The following is an 18,107-nucleotide window of genomic DNA, read 5'->3' on the forward strand; positions in this document are numbered from 1 at the left end:
ACGTAAATGCACCTAAAGTTGGTTTGCCATCCGCCAATAAAAATCAGAAGAAGAAGAAGATCCACGCTTCAACACCCACCCAGAAGCAGCGGTCTTACCAGCTTCAGCTACACGACTCAGACGTTTTACAACAGCAGCTACTGTCACCTATTACTATGTTATTCCATAAATCTTCATTTTTAAAAATCTCTCCACTGTTTTCACAAAGGCAGAGGGTCCTGAACAATGGGTCCTAAAAATCCTAAACAATGGTGTCCTCACAATCTCCTCTTTTGTTTCATCTTTTTTTTCATCTTTTTTTTTCTTTTTTACAAATAGAACATAAAAATATCAAAGATAGTATTCAGAAATGTTACCAGGAGACACATTTAAACAGGCCTTATTTAAATTAATAAGGCGCATGGTATGTTAGTCTTTTCGTTATCCTGACATGCTTCACTAGCACAATTCAGCAATACAAATGGACATAATGTCTATTTGCACTAAACAATGTGGATTCTCAAATTGTAAATTGTGTACATGAACTAGACTGTTACTAGCACTAAGCAGTTTTCCTATGACAGTTAGTGATTAATAATAATAATAATAATAATAATAATCATGTACCAAGTATAAACAAAGCTCCTTTGCTTCCAGCCATATTACACCATGCTGAAAGCCATAATCCTTATGTGGATTATGTGCTCCTCAGTTTTACCATTTAATGTTAAACCCTATATCAGAGAGTTTTCTTTTTAGAAAAGCCTCAAAGTAGGATCTTTTAGAAAGACAAGGAGCCCTTTTCATTCATGAGACCCATTTATAAATATATTAAAATGCAAACCAACCAAACAACCAACTAACTAACTAACTAACTAACTAAATAACTAACTAGTGAAATCAAGACACTTTTATTGTCATTTATAGCTGACGCAGTACATAGAGAAATGAAACGTTTCTCCTACAAACTAATTAAAAGCAGATTGTTGTAACCAGGTCTCAAAACACAGGCTGAGCTGGTCATCCAGGTAAATCAGTTTTTCAGCTGGAAATAAAATTTTTATTATTTCTTTTTAACTGTCTAAACTGCACAATGAATATCAGACATTTTTTGGCTTAGTGGGTAGCACGTTCGCCTCACACCTCCAGGGTCGGGGTTCGATTTCCGCCTTGTGTTTGCATGTTCTCCCCGTGCCTCGGGGGTTTCCTCCGGGTACTCCGGTTTCCTCCCCCGGTCCAAAGACATGCATGGTAGGTTGATTGGCATCTCTTGGAAAAATTGTCCGTAGTGTGTGAGTGAATGAGAGTGTGTGTGTGTGTGTGTGTGTGTGTGTGTGTGTGTGTGTGTGTGTGTGTGTGTGTGTGTGTGTGTGTGTGTGTGTGCGTGTGCCCTGCGATGGGTTGGCACTACGTCCAGGGTGTATCCTGCCTTGATGCCCGATGACGCCTGAGATAGGCACAGGCTCCCCGTGACCCGAGAAGTTCGGATAAGCGGTAGAAAATGAGTGAGATGGAAATCCATTTCTAGAAAAAAAATCCATTTCAAAGCTATTATCTATTTTGAAGCTAGTTTCCATTTTCTAAATTAGTTTCTATTTTCAGAGGTATTTTAGTAAAGATTTAGTCTAATCTTCTGGTCATTTGAATCGAATTTCAATTCAAACCTCATTAACAAAAAAAACAAAACAAATAGTCCTGTAGAAATGTCAACATTAGATTCAGTGTATTGTATGTGAGTTCAGGAATAAAAAGGTGTTTGGCTGCAGCCATCAGCCAGAATATTATTATTCATCTTTAAATAAAAAGATTTAGATCCTTGTTCATAAACCAAATATGCAATGAGGGGAATTGGTCAAATTAATTTGATAGTTAAAGGCATCCATATCTGCAAAAAATATTTGAGAACCCTTGAATATCAAATGTAACTTTGTCTAGGTTTCATTTGCTAGGAACATTAGGCCAATTCTAATTGTAAAGTGTTTATTTGCAGCATGTACAAAGACCACAGATCAGAACACCAACAAAGATAAGCCACACTTTTGATTAAGTATGTTTTCTCTCCTTTGGCATGCCATTGTACACCGAGTGAACATCATCAGGAACACATACTGTAATACATACACACATAACACATAATACTTTTGGGTGGAGCCTCCGCTTTTCACTTAAACCATCATCAAATTATCATGGCACGGACACTTTAAGAGGTCTGAAAAAATCCTTGAGATTATTCTCCATGTTGACTGACACAATTCCTGCAAATTTTTCTGCAGAACATTCATACTGCAAATCTTCTGTTCTACAACATCCCAAAGGTGTTCCACTGGATTCAGATCAGTAGAAGACCATTGAAGAACACCGAAGTCATTGTCATGTTCATGAAACCAGATTGAGACAAGTTTTGCTTTGTGACATGATGCATTATCATTCTGCAAATAACCTTTGGGTAAATTGTAGTTATGAAGGGATGCACATAGTCAGCAACAATACTCCAATAGTTTGTGGCATTCAAATGATAATTGTTTGGTATGAATTGACCCATTCCCCATACCATAGGTGTGATTCATGCTGTTGGCAACAAATTCTGACCCTACTATCTGTCTGGCTCAGCAGACATCTAGATTCATCAGACCAGTTTTCAACTGTTCAGTTTCAGTGAGTGGGCCCTTTCTGTTGTCATCAAGGTTCTCTGTATTGTGTATTCTGAGATGCTTTCCTGCTCTCCACAATTGTACAGAGTACTTACTTCTTCATTGCACATAAGACATTTTATACTCCTGTCATACTTCTGCTATCTGTCTTGCACCTTACAAGTGACTTTATATTCAGAACACAGAATATTATTAAACAAACCTTCTATATTGTATTGACAATGTAAACACTTGATAAGAGAGAAGAGAAACGGTATTTCGATTCCGCTGTATGTCTGCACATATGGTAGCACTGACAATAAAAATCTGAGTTACTGTAACCTGTCAGCTTGAATCAGTCTGGCCATTCTGCATAAACTTATCTCATCAATAAGCAATAAGGTTTTTATCTCTACAGAATTGCCACTCACTGGATGGTATTTCTTCATGGCACTATTCTGAGTAAATTTTCTAATTTTTAATTTGACAAATGTAGTCAGCATTATTTTTTTGAAAACCTGAGATGTAGAGCTATATGTTTATAAAAAAAAGCATGTGTTAAAAACAGAGAGATCTGATTGAGGTAAGGCATTATCTAAAAGTGGCATTGCCACGGTCATGTCCAGCAGTTATAAGGCCCAGTAACATGAGTAAGAGCATAAGGGGATGATGTGATGACGTTGTCCCGAGTAGCTGTTAGTGATTGGCGAGTAGCGACCTTTAGCTCCTCCATCTCATCTTGCCAAACATCTTCCTCTTCACCTTCTAAATCTCTCATAACTGCCTTTGACTTTCCCACATTTGCAGCCTCAGCTCCCAGTCTCTCAGCCTGCTCTTCTCTCTCCCTGGCCTGGTTTTCATTCCAACCAAGTGGTCTCTGCTTGCACTCTGCACATAATCTACCATTATGTGACCATTACCTAATAATCTCTCTCTCTCTCTCTCTCTCTCTCTCTCTCTCTCTCTCTCTCTCTCAATCTCAAATATAAACTTTTAATATCAGAAAAAAACCTTGATGTTACAACTAGAATAAATTTCTTGGCAATACAGCTGCCCCCTTTTACCATATAGTACAGTTACTAGAAGGGAAATGATTTATAATCGCACTATATGGTGTCAGCCAGATGAGGACTAGTGAGCTCCCATGTGAGTATAGTTCCTCTCAAGGTTTTTTCCTAATATTTTTCCAGTGAGTTTTCTTTGCCACTTTCTCCTCTGAATTGCACATTAGTGATAAATTCTGAAAATTTTAAAATTTGTGTCCTTTATTTATATATGTTGACTGTTAATATTGAATTACATTTAATGGACGTTTAATATGTATTTTATAATGATAGAAGTCAGCACAAATGACACAATGGCTCTCTCCTTTTTAACTGGTGTAGCATAGCTTACATGTGCTTACAAACTGAAGCTTACACTTGCTTATTCACTTCTTTGGATTCTTAAACTCCTATTCAAAATTAGATCATTCAATTCCTCTATGCTTTGAACAGATTTAGTACCTTCTGTCTGTTCGAGGTAAAAAAATAAATAAAAAAATCACATTACTCTTTGTCACATCCATAAGTTCCTCTCAGGGTTGATTCCTCATGTAGCTTTTTGGTCAACTTTCACATCTGCTTTCACTCATTAGAGATGCAGATGTAATTCCTCATTTCTGTGTAGCTGTGTTATCCAAGTCTATAATGTCATGAAATAATATAGAAAAGAATATATTTTATGACGCAAGAACATTTACCTGTGACTGGAAATTTCACAAACAGCACTCAGTACACTTCATTTTAAATCTACATTCAAACTTAATTTTAATCTACACTCTCAATTTCCCCAAAAGTCTTCAGTCATAAACACATTTCCTAAGTAAACAAATAACTATATCATAAATGTTGATAGGATGAAGGAACTCTTTACTGTAGTAACTACCTGATTAACAGCCCAGTGTTACTATTAGTTCCCTTTGTTTAGCTTCACCAGTGTTTTTCACAAATGCAACAATTTCCTTGTTCAGCAAAAGTAGCTTTAATTGGAAATGTACACTAGAATGAATATATCCATGCCACTTTGTGTCTTTAGAAGGTTCTACTGTTTGTGTGTTGATGTTTTTTTTTTTTTTTTGCAAGAACTTTCTCTGCCTTTGCTGTAAAGGAAAAAAAAAATATAAAGGTGATTTTACACAGCTGGCATGAAAAAAAAGTCTTGTTTTCTGGAAACAAATGCTTTCAATTAAAAAAGTTTTGGGAGTACATCATAATATACTACATTTACACAGTAAACGTGAAGCACCTTAAGGAAAAAGACCGGAAAACCTAGAATTTCCTAAATTGCAATAACAAATGTCTAACAGAAAGCATACGGTCTACGGTGAACACAGTTATTAAGTACCATACCCCATTTCATGCAATGGAGTAGCAGGCTAACAAATATATGTTGGTTTAAAAAACAAAAAACTAACATTCAGACATTTACAAAGAATGCAAATTGTAAAACATAGCATGATTTATTTCAAATAAAAAACACCATAAATCAATAATAAAAAAAAGATCTACTTTCAGTTGGATATATAGTAGGTCTTCAAAAAAAAAGCACCATGGAGAAACATACAGTAAAACTATTGATGCATTTTAGCACACGTGACAAAATTTTATGTCAGATTATATAAAATGCCATTTTTTCAAGTCTTGTTTTAAACTCTGTGTGAACTGAAAAACCTAAACTGGGAAACTAGTAATATTGTATTTTATGCAAATTCCAGTAATAAAATGGTTTAGATTCCACACATTATCAAAATGCAGCATATAACCTTCCATGATTATTGCTTTCATAAAGCATGGTTTCAAAAAAAACCCAAAAAAACAACAAATCCTGATGGGTTCCAAATAAACTTAGCAAAGAACATATACAGATACTGGATAAAAGAGGTCGCTTATAAACAAAACAAAACAAAACAAAACAAAAACTGTGCATACTGGACATTTCAAAAGTCAAGTTGTTTCAAAGTGCTTTTTTTTTCTCTCCAAACAACACAATGTGTAATGGGAATAATTCTGCATCTAAGTACCTTCATCACATGATAAAAACCAATGCTACATGTTCAAATCTATCCAACAACCACAATACTGGTTATTCAGTAAGTTACTGCTACAATGGCACCATAAAACAGCAACTACTGAAAAGAGCACCCAAGCTGAGGCAAAAACAATAGAATTCACATTTCACAATGTCAATTCAGAGTGTTTACTACACACGTCATTTTCAGTTTGACACAGTAATATTGCAGTAAACAGGCTTGGACCAGAAATTAAATACAAACTGATGCAAAAAAAAAAAAAAGAAGAAAAAAAAAAGAAAAAGAAAAAAGAAAGAAAAAAGTAAAACATTCAGAATAAATAGTCACATCTTCTATGCACTAATTCCATCTCTTTGTATAAAACCAGCTTTTAAAACATCTTTTGTGAGCACCATCTCTTAAAAAAAAAGAAGAAAAAACATGTAGACACCAGATCTCACAGTTAAAAACTGACGAATGTAGTCAGCATTATTTTTTGAAAAGCTGAGATGTAGAGCTATATGTTTATAAAAAAAAAAGCATGTGTTAAAAACAGAGAGATCTGATTGAGGTAAGGCATTAGCTAAAAGTGGCATGGCCACGGTCATGTCCAGCAGTTATAAGGCCCAGTAACATGAGTAAGAGCATAAGGGGATGATGTGATGACGTTGTCCCGAGTAGCTGTTAGTGATTGGCGAGTAGGGACCTTTAGCTCCTCCATCTCATCTTGCCAAACATCTTCCTCTTCACCTTCTAAATCTCTCATAACTGCCTTTGACTTTCCAACATTTGAAGCTTCAGCTCCCAGTCTCTCTGCCTGCTCTTCTCTCTCCCTGGCTTTTTCAGCCATCTTGGCCTCCCACTGGAGCAAGCCATGGCCTGGTGTGTTGAGGCTCTTGTGTTGGTAGAAGACGAGAGAGATGCGAGTGGGGTGGCTGCGATTAGGGCGCACAACGGGAGTGGTGGCGTGAAGCTCATGCCGAGCACATTCGATGAGTATAGAGCCATGGGACGGGGCCACGGCGACCCCACCGATATCCCCATCCAGGAAGTTGTGTTCGCTGTCTGACCACACCTCCTCAGCTTTAACCTCTTCTGGAGTCAGGGGTCGTAAGGTTGTGGGTGGACCATGGTGGTAGTTGTTATCGAGGCTCGGTTGTACTTGGTTCAGTCGACTGTGGAGACCATCGGCCTGGGCTGGGGAAAGCAATCTCGGAGAAGCGCCACCCTGGAAGCAGTGCACCTCCTTGGGTTCTGTCTTTACAGGAAAATGGTAGTCACTAAAACCTATGGACTTGGTGTCTAAGGAGCCGTGTGTATGCTGCTGGTTTTTGTAGGGCTTCTGTGTGACGTACTGGGGAGGGGCAGGTAGGTTGCAGTTAGAGTAGGGAGAAAGTGCTGCAGTGTGTTCACTAGGGCCCACTTGTGGAGTACAGTCTGTGCTGCTGTAAACGCTGGATGATGAGATTAAATTTAAAAAGCTCATCCCTTTTTCTGGAGTCACTTTCATTGGTGGACAGTAATTCTCAGGCTCCATCTTAAAATGTGGTGAAGTGCTTTTAAAACCTACGACATAAAACACAGATAATCAATAAGAATGTAAATGTATGTACAGTATAAGAACAATGGACTCAAGTTAATATGTAAGGCATAACAGAATGGCACAATCATCAAACAAAACATAACAAAAAATAAAATAAAGAATAGTTCTTAATATTGTGTTTAGCATCAATGATGGAATGCAGTCTTTTGTAATAATTGTGCATGAGGTCCTAATTCTCTCAGGAGGTATAGCTACACGATCTTCTTGGCAAAATGTCTCCAGTTCCTGTAAATTTTTGGTTGTCTTGCACAAACTGCACATTTGAGATCTCCCCAAAGTGGCTCAATGATATTGAGGTCAGGAGACTGTAATGGCCACTCCAGAACCTTCACCTTTTTCTGCTGTAGCCATTGGAGGGTCAACCGTAACTTGTGCTTTGGATCATTGTCATGTTGGATCATCCAAGAGCGTCCCATGTGCTTGCTGTAGAATTATTGGCAAATTGACTGCCAGTATTCTCCGATAACATGCTGCATTCATCTTGCCATCAAATTTTACTAACTCCCCTGTGCAACTGAAGCTCACACAGCCCCAAAAAATAAGAGATCCACCACCATGCTTTACAGTGGGGATGGTGTACTTTTCACAGTAGGCCTTGTTGGCTCCTTTCAATGCACAGTGTTTATGGTCGTGAATATAAAGTAAAATTTTGGTCTCATCACTCCAAATGACTCCAAAAAGCTGTAAGGCTTGTCTAGATGCTGCCTGGTGTACTGAAAACGGGCCTTTCTGTGGCATGGGCACAGTAACGGCTTTCTCCTGGCAACTCGACCATGCAGGTCATTTATGTTTGATTACCTCCTTATCGTGCTCCCTAAAACAACACCACTTTTTTCCAGAGCAGCCTGTATGTCTCTCGAGGTTGTTTGTGGGTTTTTCTTTGTATCCTGAACAATTCTTCTAGGCAGTAGTGGGTGAAATCTTTCTTGGTCTACCTGACTGTGGCCTAGTATCTACATCGGTAACCTCTTATTTTCCACCTCTTTATCAGAGTTTGAACAGCACTGACTGGCATTTTCAAGTGTTGAGATATCTTTTTATATCATTTTAATGCTTTATAAAGTTCAACTACCTCATAATGCAGGACCATTGGGAGTTCTTTTGCCATGGTGCAGTACTCACTGACTATTAATGCACAGGCACTAATTACAATTACAATGAGTCACAGGTGTGGAAATGTACCTTTAATAGCCATTAAACCTCTGTGTGTCAGCCTGTGTGTTTATAATAATGTTTGTGGCCAAATATTCAGGGTTGTTTAGGTGATTTCAGTTATCATTAGGTTTTAAAAAGGAGTCAAACAACTACGTGAAAATTAATGACTTCACGTGACCACTATCCTTAAGTAATAAAAAAAATCTTTTGCATTATCAATCATATTTTACAAATAAATGACAATGTTTAACAATTTATTTCAGGGTATGCAAACTTTTGAGCACAACTGTATTTACAGTTATATACAAAGACAACCAAATATGTGATTAATGATATTATATTCTACATATATTTGTGGGTATATTTATAAGAATACAGGTGACAGATACTCTGAGTAGGCAGAACAAACATTTTATTTGGCATGCAAATCTTTCCCCACAAAAACACTTTATTATTTGTGTGGATATCAAAATCTGTTGCCAACAGAATTAATGATATTGAAAGTGTATTCTCACTTTCCATTTTCTCAGGAAACTGAGGTTGAGGTCACATTTCACCTAGTTCAAGTCTGACATAAATACATTTTACACATGCCTTTTTCCTCTTCAGTGAATTAACTTTTTAAGTTTTGTTCACATTTCTCTGCATTATGAAGCCAGGAGCTATAAACACAACATCAAAATTGAGAGTGTCACACAAACAACCAGCAGAAGGTCTCATGGATAGAGCCTAATAGAATATCACTATCAATATGACAGTACCTTTGAGGGGCTCGTTCTTCTTCTTTGCTTGGATGACCTGCTTCTTTTCCTGGCGGCTTTGTTTCTCTCTCTCTCTCTTGGCTTCCAGTCTTCTCTTGCGTGCAGACTTGACAGGCTCAGACAGCATACGTACTTCTCTTGGGAAAGAAGAAAGCACCTGCAGGGCTCCAGTCTCCATCTTAGCTGTCTGGCCCTCCACCTGCCCGAACTCATCAGTCTCTGAGATCTTATAGAGAGGCAGAACATGAAGTTGCTCGTCCTCTGGAATGTTTCTCACTGCACGGTTATCCTCCTTAGTTAAAGTGCACACCTGCAGGTAGTAATAATAGAGCAAAATGTTTATTGTCCTGGATCAACAGGTTCTTTGGTTATATCATACAGAAAAAGTACGTCTTTACTTCTGAAAAAATCCATATTTAATATTGGGGTCAGTTGGCATTTCATAGTTTCTTAGTGTATTCTCAATATCCACAACAAATTTCAGAAGGATATTTAGTAGTTACATCACATTCAGACAGTTACAATGTGCCTCAAACAAAGCGATAATGAGTGAGAATATTTTTGCTTAATTTCAAACTCGCACAAAAAAAATTGTACGCAAGTGAGAAAAATATTTAAATATGAAATTTCGCATCTATATTACAACCTTGCTACAAGTTTTTACCTCAGCTCTGAATATAGAACATAAAAGTGTGTGATGCTCACCACAGTACTCCCATTTGTCATGTTTTGTGTGTCTCTATGAGCATGAGCACAAAAATCCACACACGCCGTCACACCAGAGAATGGACGACCCTCTGTTGTGCCCAAGCGACAGTCTTGCCCCAACTTTTCCTGCCCCACCTGAAAAGACACAAATCAACTCAACTTTTGTGTTTCGCAGCCATGATTTCAGCAGAAATTCAGTGAATTATTCAACAGAATGTGGAGAAATGGATTGATTCTTGCACTAATATTCAATCAGCAGCTGCAGAGCTCAATTTTGCCCTTTCGCTCAGAGATGCTCAATAAAATTTTAGTGTTTTCACTCTTTCACTTTTTTCTATGAGTTAAGAATACAATGTAAATATTTGACTGCCATTATGCTCATACCTGGTTTTGATAAGCCTCAGGTGCAAGTCTCTTATACACAGGAGCCACATCTGTTGCCAGATTTTGTAGATTGTTTTCAAGCCTCCCCTCCTGTTGAAAAAAAGAAACTGATATAAAGATTTCATGCTCTAACCGTAGCCCCTTTTACTATTAGCTATTAGGGCACAGGGTGTCCTAACTTTTCCTCAGCTGAAATACTCATTTTTGTCGATTTCTTTTTTGTTTCATGCAATTAGATTTATAGGTACAAATTAAAACAAGCTCTTGAAACAATTAACGCTAAAGAACTGAATAATCAATGGGGTATTTTTTCTGAAAACATATTGTATCACTTTTAACCAGCAGCGTTTGAGCACTATCACATGCCCAAGTGTTCTGTACAGTGTAATAAGCTCAGTATAACAGAAGAATTTTCCATTTTACTTATATACACATTCAAATAAATAAACATTGCTGTTACTCTCATTTTCTGAGAATGCACACATTGGAAAACAGATTATATAAAGATTTCATACATATACAAATGCTGAGGATTTTTATGGTTCAGAAGTAACATTTACAAATTCTATCACTGCTGTCATGTTTCCTCTTCAGTAATTGATCCATGTCATAGAAACCAGAATTGCTAAAAGAAAAAGACCCTGCTATGAGTTTTCATTGTCAGTCTTATAGTAAGACACGGTATGCACTGAAAGATATAACTCATGATGTTTTGTTCATGTCATACATATATAACCATAATACCTTTATTACTCTTACCTCCTCGGGGTAGTCACCCTGCAGACGGAACTTTCTGGGCACTTTACTGCGTGCAAACTTGCAACCATTATAGTACATGCTCCACGAGCAGCCAAAAGAAAATGAGGCCCCACAGGTCTCTGGGTCCAGACCTTGGCAAGCACAGGTACGACTGAGAAGGAAGGGGAAAAAACATTAGTCATATAGTTATACTTTTTCCTTAACAAAGTAATAACTAGCCGCTTTCATTCATCAGTGTTAATTAACCTCCTGTGTGTGGATTATGTGTGGATATGAATATGAATCATGGGCATTTTCTGCAAGTTCTGACTCACTCTTCATTGAGGGCACAGCGTCGGCTAGTGGGCGAACCGTATTTGTAGAGAGTGTTGGTGAGATCCTGGTACAGTCTGTCAGCCATGCTGCGTGGGATGCCCTCCCAGGCTAAGATGAGGATGACCACAACTGCATTCTGGCAGCAGTGACCCGCGCGCTGACGCACCAGGCACAGCAGCTTCTCCTCTTCACTGCCCCGACGGATAACCTGATAGGCAAATCCAGCATTGGTAAATTTTACCATGGGTGATACATCAATACTCTTTCCACTCAAATCCACTCCTACCAGTTTATATAACAGAGTCATACCAGCTCATACTGTGACACCTCCACAACAGCAGAGGACTCCCTCCTTTAAGTACAGAGGAAGTACACTAAGTACACACTGTTCCTGTTTACACATTGCAACTTATTTCTGATATCATTATTAAGTAAGCAGAGTCACTGATTCATTTATGCCATTTCAGAGTATGACATTTGTTTTGTGCTTAAACAATTTATATTGTGCTTATATTCTGAATTATGGCTCTGAGTTCTGAATGTGTTTGAATTATTGTTTTGGATTTTCTAAAACCCAGCACATGAAGCTTAACCTTCACCAAAATTCTCTGTTCTCACCAACAAGTAAATACGTACGCCTTATTTATTCTCAAATTGCACAAGCTTAGCCTGCACTAGATTGTTAATGTATGATCCACAACGTACGTACCTACAGTATGTATACAGGTGCAACTGCTATATAAATATATAGCATTTAATAGTTATCTAAAATTGAAGCTCAAAATAACTGAAAGCAGATACAGTGTTATTAGTTCAACTACATACAGTTGATACAATTAACGAAACTAAAAACAGAAATAAACAAACGTAATGTAATAAAATAAATAAATAGTTTAAAAAAAGCAATAAGTAAACTACAATGAAATAAATAATACTTTAAACAATACAAAGAAACTATAAAAATATATAATCAAATTATTATCATTAATCATTATTGCGAATATAGAATAATAAAAAATAACTCAAACAGTATAAGATTATAAGAACCAATTTTTTTAGGGATATATGAAGCTTGATAAACATTTAAAGGAAATGTGTTTCAGATCACTTATGCATTAAAAAGGGCAGACTGCAGAGATGTATGTAGGTGCAGTAGTCAGTTTTATAGTCATTGGAAGCCAGCAACCAGCGGAGTGATGCAAAAACTGGTCTTTTTGTTTTCTACTACATGTTAATATTCTTGCTGCTTCATTTTGCAAGTTGTGGTTTGTTTGGTATAGCTATAGGAAGCCCTGGAAGCAATGCAGTGCAATAGTCAAGGTTGTAACTCACCTGTTGCTACACACAATTTGTCAGCTCCTCTATCAGTGAAAACAGGCCATATGTTAGGGTGAAACTGACACTGCATTGGCATGGTACTGTGTGCGGTACTGCTATAACTGGGATTTCTCTGTCACTGCTAGGTTGACAACAGTCCATAAAGCAAAATATCTAACCAGCAATGAAACTGAACAGAGAGAAAAGACACTAATTCCTACCTAGATCGGGCTGTAACCTGCCTGCAATGTTTACTGACTGCTAGACTATAGCGGTTCATCGTCCACTGTTATTTGAGTAAAAGACCATTCTCAGTGCTGGCACAGTCATGTAGTGTATGTTTCAGTCACAGGAGGCGTATATATACACACATGCAGTAGTTAAGAGACTATAATTCATCAATTTTTGTTTCAGTTGTTTTTCACTCCTTCTTGATGAGTAGTTGCAGTCTGTCATCTGTGATTTACATTTAAACATGTTGTAAACTGAAGTAAGTAACTAAACAAAGTAAATAATTCTAAGGCATATATACAGTACATACAGTATAATCACATTTGGGGTGTTGGTGAAAAGGCTAAATAACTGTTCAATTTAGAAAAACATTTCGCCACAGCAGATTTTAGGGCATAACATGTAAAAACAAAACAAAAAAAACAACATACTACATACTACACTGCACCTACATACACCAACAAGAACAATTTAATCCTTTAATCTGCGAAAAAATGGAATAAAACTTATTTTCCACAGATCACTTACCCACTTGGCTATTGGACAACCCTGTGAGCTCCGCCCTTCTCTTCCTGTATATACCACAACTTCTAAGCGCACAGCTTTGCCTTTCTCCCCATACCTAGAAGGTAAAAAAAAAAAATGTGGTTTTTGAAAAGGGATCCATTACACATTGCACCTAAATTCGTCACAGACATAAGCCTGCAGCAGGTCATCTGTAAGCCTAAAGTGTGGTAAGTCACTCTGCTGGGCCCCAAAATGGCTTCCTGTTGTAATTTCTATAGTGCACGAGAACCAGGTTTAGCTTTTCTTCTTGTACACACTCGTGTTGCAATTTTACAAAGATTCAACTTATGGCATGAATTAAAAAAAAAGTACCAGACAATAGTTGGGATACCTATTGTACGTATTTAACAGTGGAGATTTTATCTAATTAATTTCCTTTTGCACTCTGTAAAGATTTAAAAAAGACACTGAGAGAATCTTTCATTCCCTTATTGCCTTCTATGCTTCTCTTCACCTGTCATTCCCAATAAAAGATAGTTATCCACCAATACTTTCAAAACTACCTAGTTTGAAAAATTTCAAACAATCTGTTGCTATTATGCTTTGTCATATTGCATCAAACCAGGTCTAGGTTATCTTGTGTTTAATGGGGAACCTCCAAATCTATCCTTTATACGTAAGGAGTATAAAGATTAAGATTAATGTATGTCACCTGTTCTCCATCATCTCTCGCACTGCCGCTACAGTTGGCCCAGCTCCAAGGTGTGTGTAGAATGGGCCCTCCTCCTTCTCAACGATTTGTTCTACAAATAAAATAACACAATGTGTTTATGAAAAATTCCTTCTAGTAACAGCGTTTGTCTTCTTTTAAAATCGATGTTTTACAGCTTACCTATACAGTCGCAGGAAGGGGGTTCCAGTGTTTTTTTTGAGGGAGTGTTGATCAGATTCTTGGCTGAGGTGTCCAGAAACTTTAATGGAGATTCTAAATACCTTTCGAGAATGTGCTTGGTAGGAGTGTTTTCTCCACGACATTGTACGTCACCGTTTTCCATATGCTGACCTGACACGGACAAGACGGTCACAGAGCCGGATGTCTCAACTTTGTAATACCCGTTCTGATCAACGAAAGTCTGACGTGACTCACAGTTGAGACTGTTTGCTTTATGTTGCCTCCCTGGACTCGCTGATGGATCTGGCCTTTGAACATTAGGCATGGCACAGGGGGCTTGTGGTTTAGCACCATGATTCAACACACTGTAGGTTTTCGATACCTGAGAAATAAAATGTTCTTCACATTCACGTCTCTGACCTTGAGTAGCACCTAGGTGACCATTAGTAAGACTAAGACAATGTCCATTTGGTTGACACTGATTGCCATGGCAGTGACCAAGACCTGTATGGTCTGTTTTGAAATGCTGAGTGTTCTGATTCCCCGAGCTCATGAGAGTCTGCAGGTCTAAGTGCTCTCTCTTGTGGGAGTTGCTGAAAGTAAAAAGTCGCCTATTTTCATTATTAGCATGTCCAAGGTATTTTTTCAAGTCTATTTGTGTCTGGGGCATAAAAGGATTCCTTTTGGAGTGCAATTTAGCCTTTTGTTGTAAGGCCTCCCTTTTACCCTTCATCTTGGGAGGTGCTTTGCCATTGGGTGATCTCTTAGCTAGTGGTATCCTGTGATTGCCTCCCTCAGTCTCAGTGGCTCTCTTTCTTGATAACTTTGGACATGACGAGGTTGATTTTGCTTTGCTTTGCCTCTTTAAATGCTGCCCAATGGTGTGATGATTGTATTTTATGGCCTGAACTGACGTACCCTTGGGTGGACTGTTTTCATAAGATACTGGCTTGTGTTGTGATTCAATCATGAATGCAAGCTGCACCAACTGGGCAGCAACCTCCTCTTCATCTCTCCTCCTTGAACTGTGTGACCTATCAACATGTTTAATCTTTTTAAAAGTGCCATCTATTCTCTCTGTTTTACAAAGTGCTTGACTTAATCTTCCATTCTCTTGGGTGTGCAAGGTTTTTTCACATTCTGAGCTAGCCTTTAAGAGATCGTGTAAAGACAGTTTGTTGGGGGTGGATGTGCTGCGGTGGCTGGAATTTTCTTGCCTGTTGAGCGGACTGCAAATAACAGATGTCTGATGCAACGATGAACTAATTACGGGGACTTTATTGGAAACAACCTCTGATACAGACTTAGCTTCTTGAAGAGGTATAGGCTTGCTTGATGCAAAATTCATGGACAATGTGCTTTCATTCTGCAGGTTCTGACCCTGATAATCTGTTTTGAAGGACACTGTTTCTGGGGTAGCTGCCAACTGGGTTAAGGCCTCAATAGCTATGGCCTGATCAATGCTTATGCTCCTATGCTCAACTAAAGACTGGATATTGGGAAAAGACAGTGCAAACGAGTCTTTAAGATGAGGGTTATCACCCTCTCCTTGATTGTTAAAAGTCTGTTCTTTGTGTTTATGACTCCGAGATGGTTCCTCTTGTTCACTTTTAAAAGAACAGATATCGGAGGTTCGTGGACCAAACAGCTTCTCTTCCAAAGCCTTCCTATCGGTGATGGAGGAACATACTACAGTTGCTAGTGTAGACAAAGCATCTTCACAGTAGGCATTACTGCCTAAGTGGGATGTAAATTTTTCATCTGCCACCATGCTCTGCTCTTCCATTTTGATCTTTCCATTTTCCATCGGTTCAGGGAGTGCCTCGGGCGGCTGAATGCTGGTGAGCATGTTCAAGGTCCTTTGGGGCTCAGTCTGTGTTTTGGTGTGATCTGTAAGTTTCTCAGTGTTTGGTTTTACATGTTTAGCACCACTGTGAGAGTCATGGTGAGTAGGATGGTCATGGTGGCTGACAGCAGGCCGGAAATCATTCTCAGCTGACATTGGTGCTGCTCCGTGCTGGAGTGGCGTGGGTGAGTCAGGTGGAGCAGAGTGTTCTTGAGATACATCACATGCCTCGTCCTCTGGCACCTCCTCCTCCATCTGCTCTGATCTAGTGCCATTTACTGAGATGCCCTGTGACTCAACCTGGGCAAGGAAAAACAGAATGATGACTAAATAGGTCTTGGCATAGGAATGATGTGACACATATTGTTACTGGTAATCACAAATCAACAGCCCGATGGTGCCACAACAAGACTAGGCCTGAACTCAACAAAGGCACATTTTGTTTTGGACATATCAGTCAATGCCTTCAAAAGTTTTTGTACTCTTTGGCTGGGATGTCTAGTTATTCTTAGAAGAAAAGCTTGCATTTACTATTTCAATATTTGCGATGGAATGTATTGTTTAGTTCTGTTCATTTCATTATTCCTTTTAAAGTTTTTTTTAACAGAGCATTACTAGCACACTTACTGTATAGCACACTATTTTCAGAGAGTGAACAAGTTTTGCTGTTAGCTCTAAAAAGAGAAAGAGCTTATTTTTAGCAGTGTTGTAATGTAACAAAGTACAAATACTTCGTTACCGTACTTAAGTAGAAATTTCACGTATCTGTACTTTACTTCGCTATTTAAATTTATGTCAACTTTCACTTTTACTCCACTACATTTCCTAGATAAAATGTATACTTTTACTCCGTTATATTTCCACTAAGCATCTTCGTTACTCGTTACTATAAAATAAAATCAGAAGAAATGTGTGTGACTGCAAAAAAAGGGAGGTTTGGCGAATCACTGCTCCTAGATTGCATTACGCACGTCCGCGCGCGCTACGGAGAGGCACAGGCACGTGCAGCGTGCACGCGTGGTCAGAGCTGGAGGCGTTTATTCGGTTGAAAGCCACAAATATGGCAATCAAAAGCAGTGAAATTTCACTATTCTTATTACCAGAGTTGATAGCACAAACAAAATATTAATGCAAACAATCCATTCAAAACTAAATAAAAATAACATTTATTGATTTGGTCTTTGTCTCGTGAATATTTGTTTATTAGTGACTGCATTCATTGGACACACTGTTTGTAGAGAATGCACACATATATGAACTGATTTGATTCAAGACTGGCAACATTACATCATGCATAAAATTTTGGTGTCCACTTTTGCCATTTAATAATACAGTAACTTTTGGCTTACTATGTAGTCATATAATATATAATATAAAACTCTTCTTGTTTTAAATTCTCACTGAGGGCGAAAACCCCATAAGATAAAACCCTGCTCTTATACCTCCCGGAAATCACTGAAATTTAACTTTTTACTTTTACTTCAAATACTTAAGTACATTAAATATCAGAAAATTACTTTTGATACTTAAGTACAGTAAATATCAGATACTTTAAGACTTTTACTTGAGTAATATTCTAAAAGGTGACTTTCACTTCTACCAAAGTCTTTTTCTAGTGCTATACTTGTACTTTTACTCGAGTATTGCTTTCTAGTACTTTATACAACACTGATTTTTAGGTAATATAAGAAACTGTTAACCAATTTGAAAACAGGCAAAATAATCAACAAAGGCTTAAACCAAAAAACTATTTTACTCATTTGATCATAAAGTATATAGTTGTGTTGACTTTCATGTATAACTGTATTATTTAGCTGTTTCACAGGTCCTTACAGAAAAATTAAATATATAAACAGTATGCTGCTGTAAAAGCCTCAGTTGTCAGTTAGACTTTAAATATTCATGGCCTTAAATCCTAGTCACTAATATTGTTAGATCTTGGATAATCAGGATATATTGTCTGAAAAAGTA

The 18,107-nt window shown here is 37.8% G+C and overlaps 1 protein-coding gene across 8 annotated transcripts in view; it reads right to left on the reverse strand.

Moving 5' to 3' along the window:
* Window positions 1-3,210: 3,210 nt before the first annotated feature.
* Window positions 3,211-18,107, reverse strand: part of tet1 (tet methylcytosine dioxygenase 1) — a 31,281-nt gene continuing 16,384 nt past the window's right edge. For 6 of the 8 annotated variants that reach the window (XM_027141920.2, XM_027141921.2, XM_027141919.2 and 3 more), the window contains 9 exons: window positions 14,291-16,436; window positions 14,111-14,201; window positions 13,420-13,513; window positions 11,343-11,551; window positions 11,029-11,179; window positions 10,270-10,359; window positions 9,883-10,020; window positions 9,178-9,487; window positions 5,087-7,224 (listed from right to left, as the gene is read on the reverse strand). In XM_027141920.2, the coding sequence (XP_026997721.1) occupies window positions 6,263-7,224; window positions 9,178-9,487; window positions 9,883-10,020; window positions 10,270-10,359; window positions 11,029-11,179; window positions 11,343-11,551; window positions 13,420-13,513; window positions 14,111-14,201; window positions 14,291-16,436 (4,191 nt within the window). In that variant the 3' untranslated portion in view covers window positions 5,087-6,262. Of the gene's footprint in view, window positions 3,460-5,086; window positions 7,225-8,653; window positions 9,079-9,177; window positions 9,488-9,882; window positions 10,021-10,269; window positions 10,360-11,028; window positions 11,180-11,342; window positions 11,552-13,419; window positions 13,514-14,110; window positions 14,202-14,290; window positions 16,437-18,107 lie in introns of those variants that run through there. The other 2 variants (XM_047811975.1, XM_027141922.2) reach the window with 2 other exon arrangements.

Source organism: Tachysurus fulvidraco, chromosome 4, assembly GCF_022655615.1.
Source record: "Tachysurus fulvidraco isolate hzauxx_2018 chromosome 4, HZAU_PFXX_2.0, whole genome shotgun sequence".
Lineage (NCBI taxonomy): Eukaryota > Metazoa > Chordata > Actinopteri > Siluriformes > Bagridae > Tachysurus > Tachysurus fulvidraco.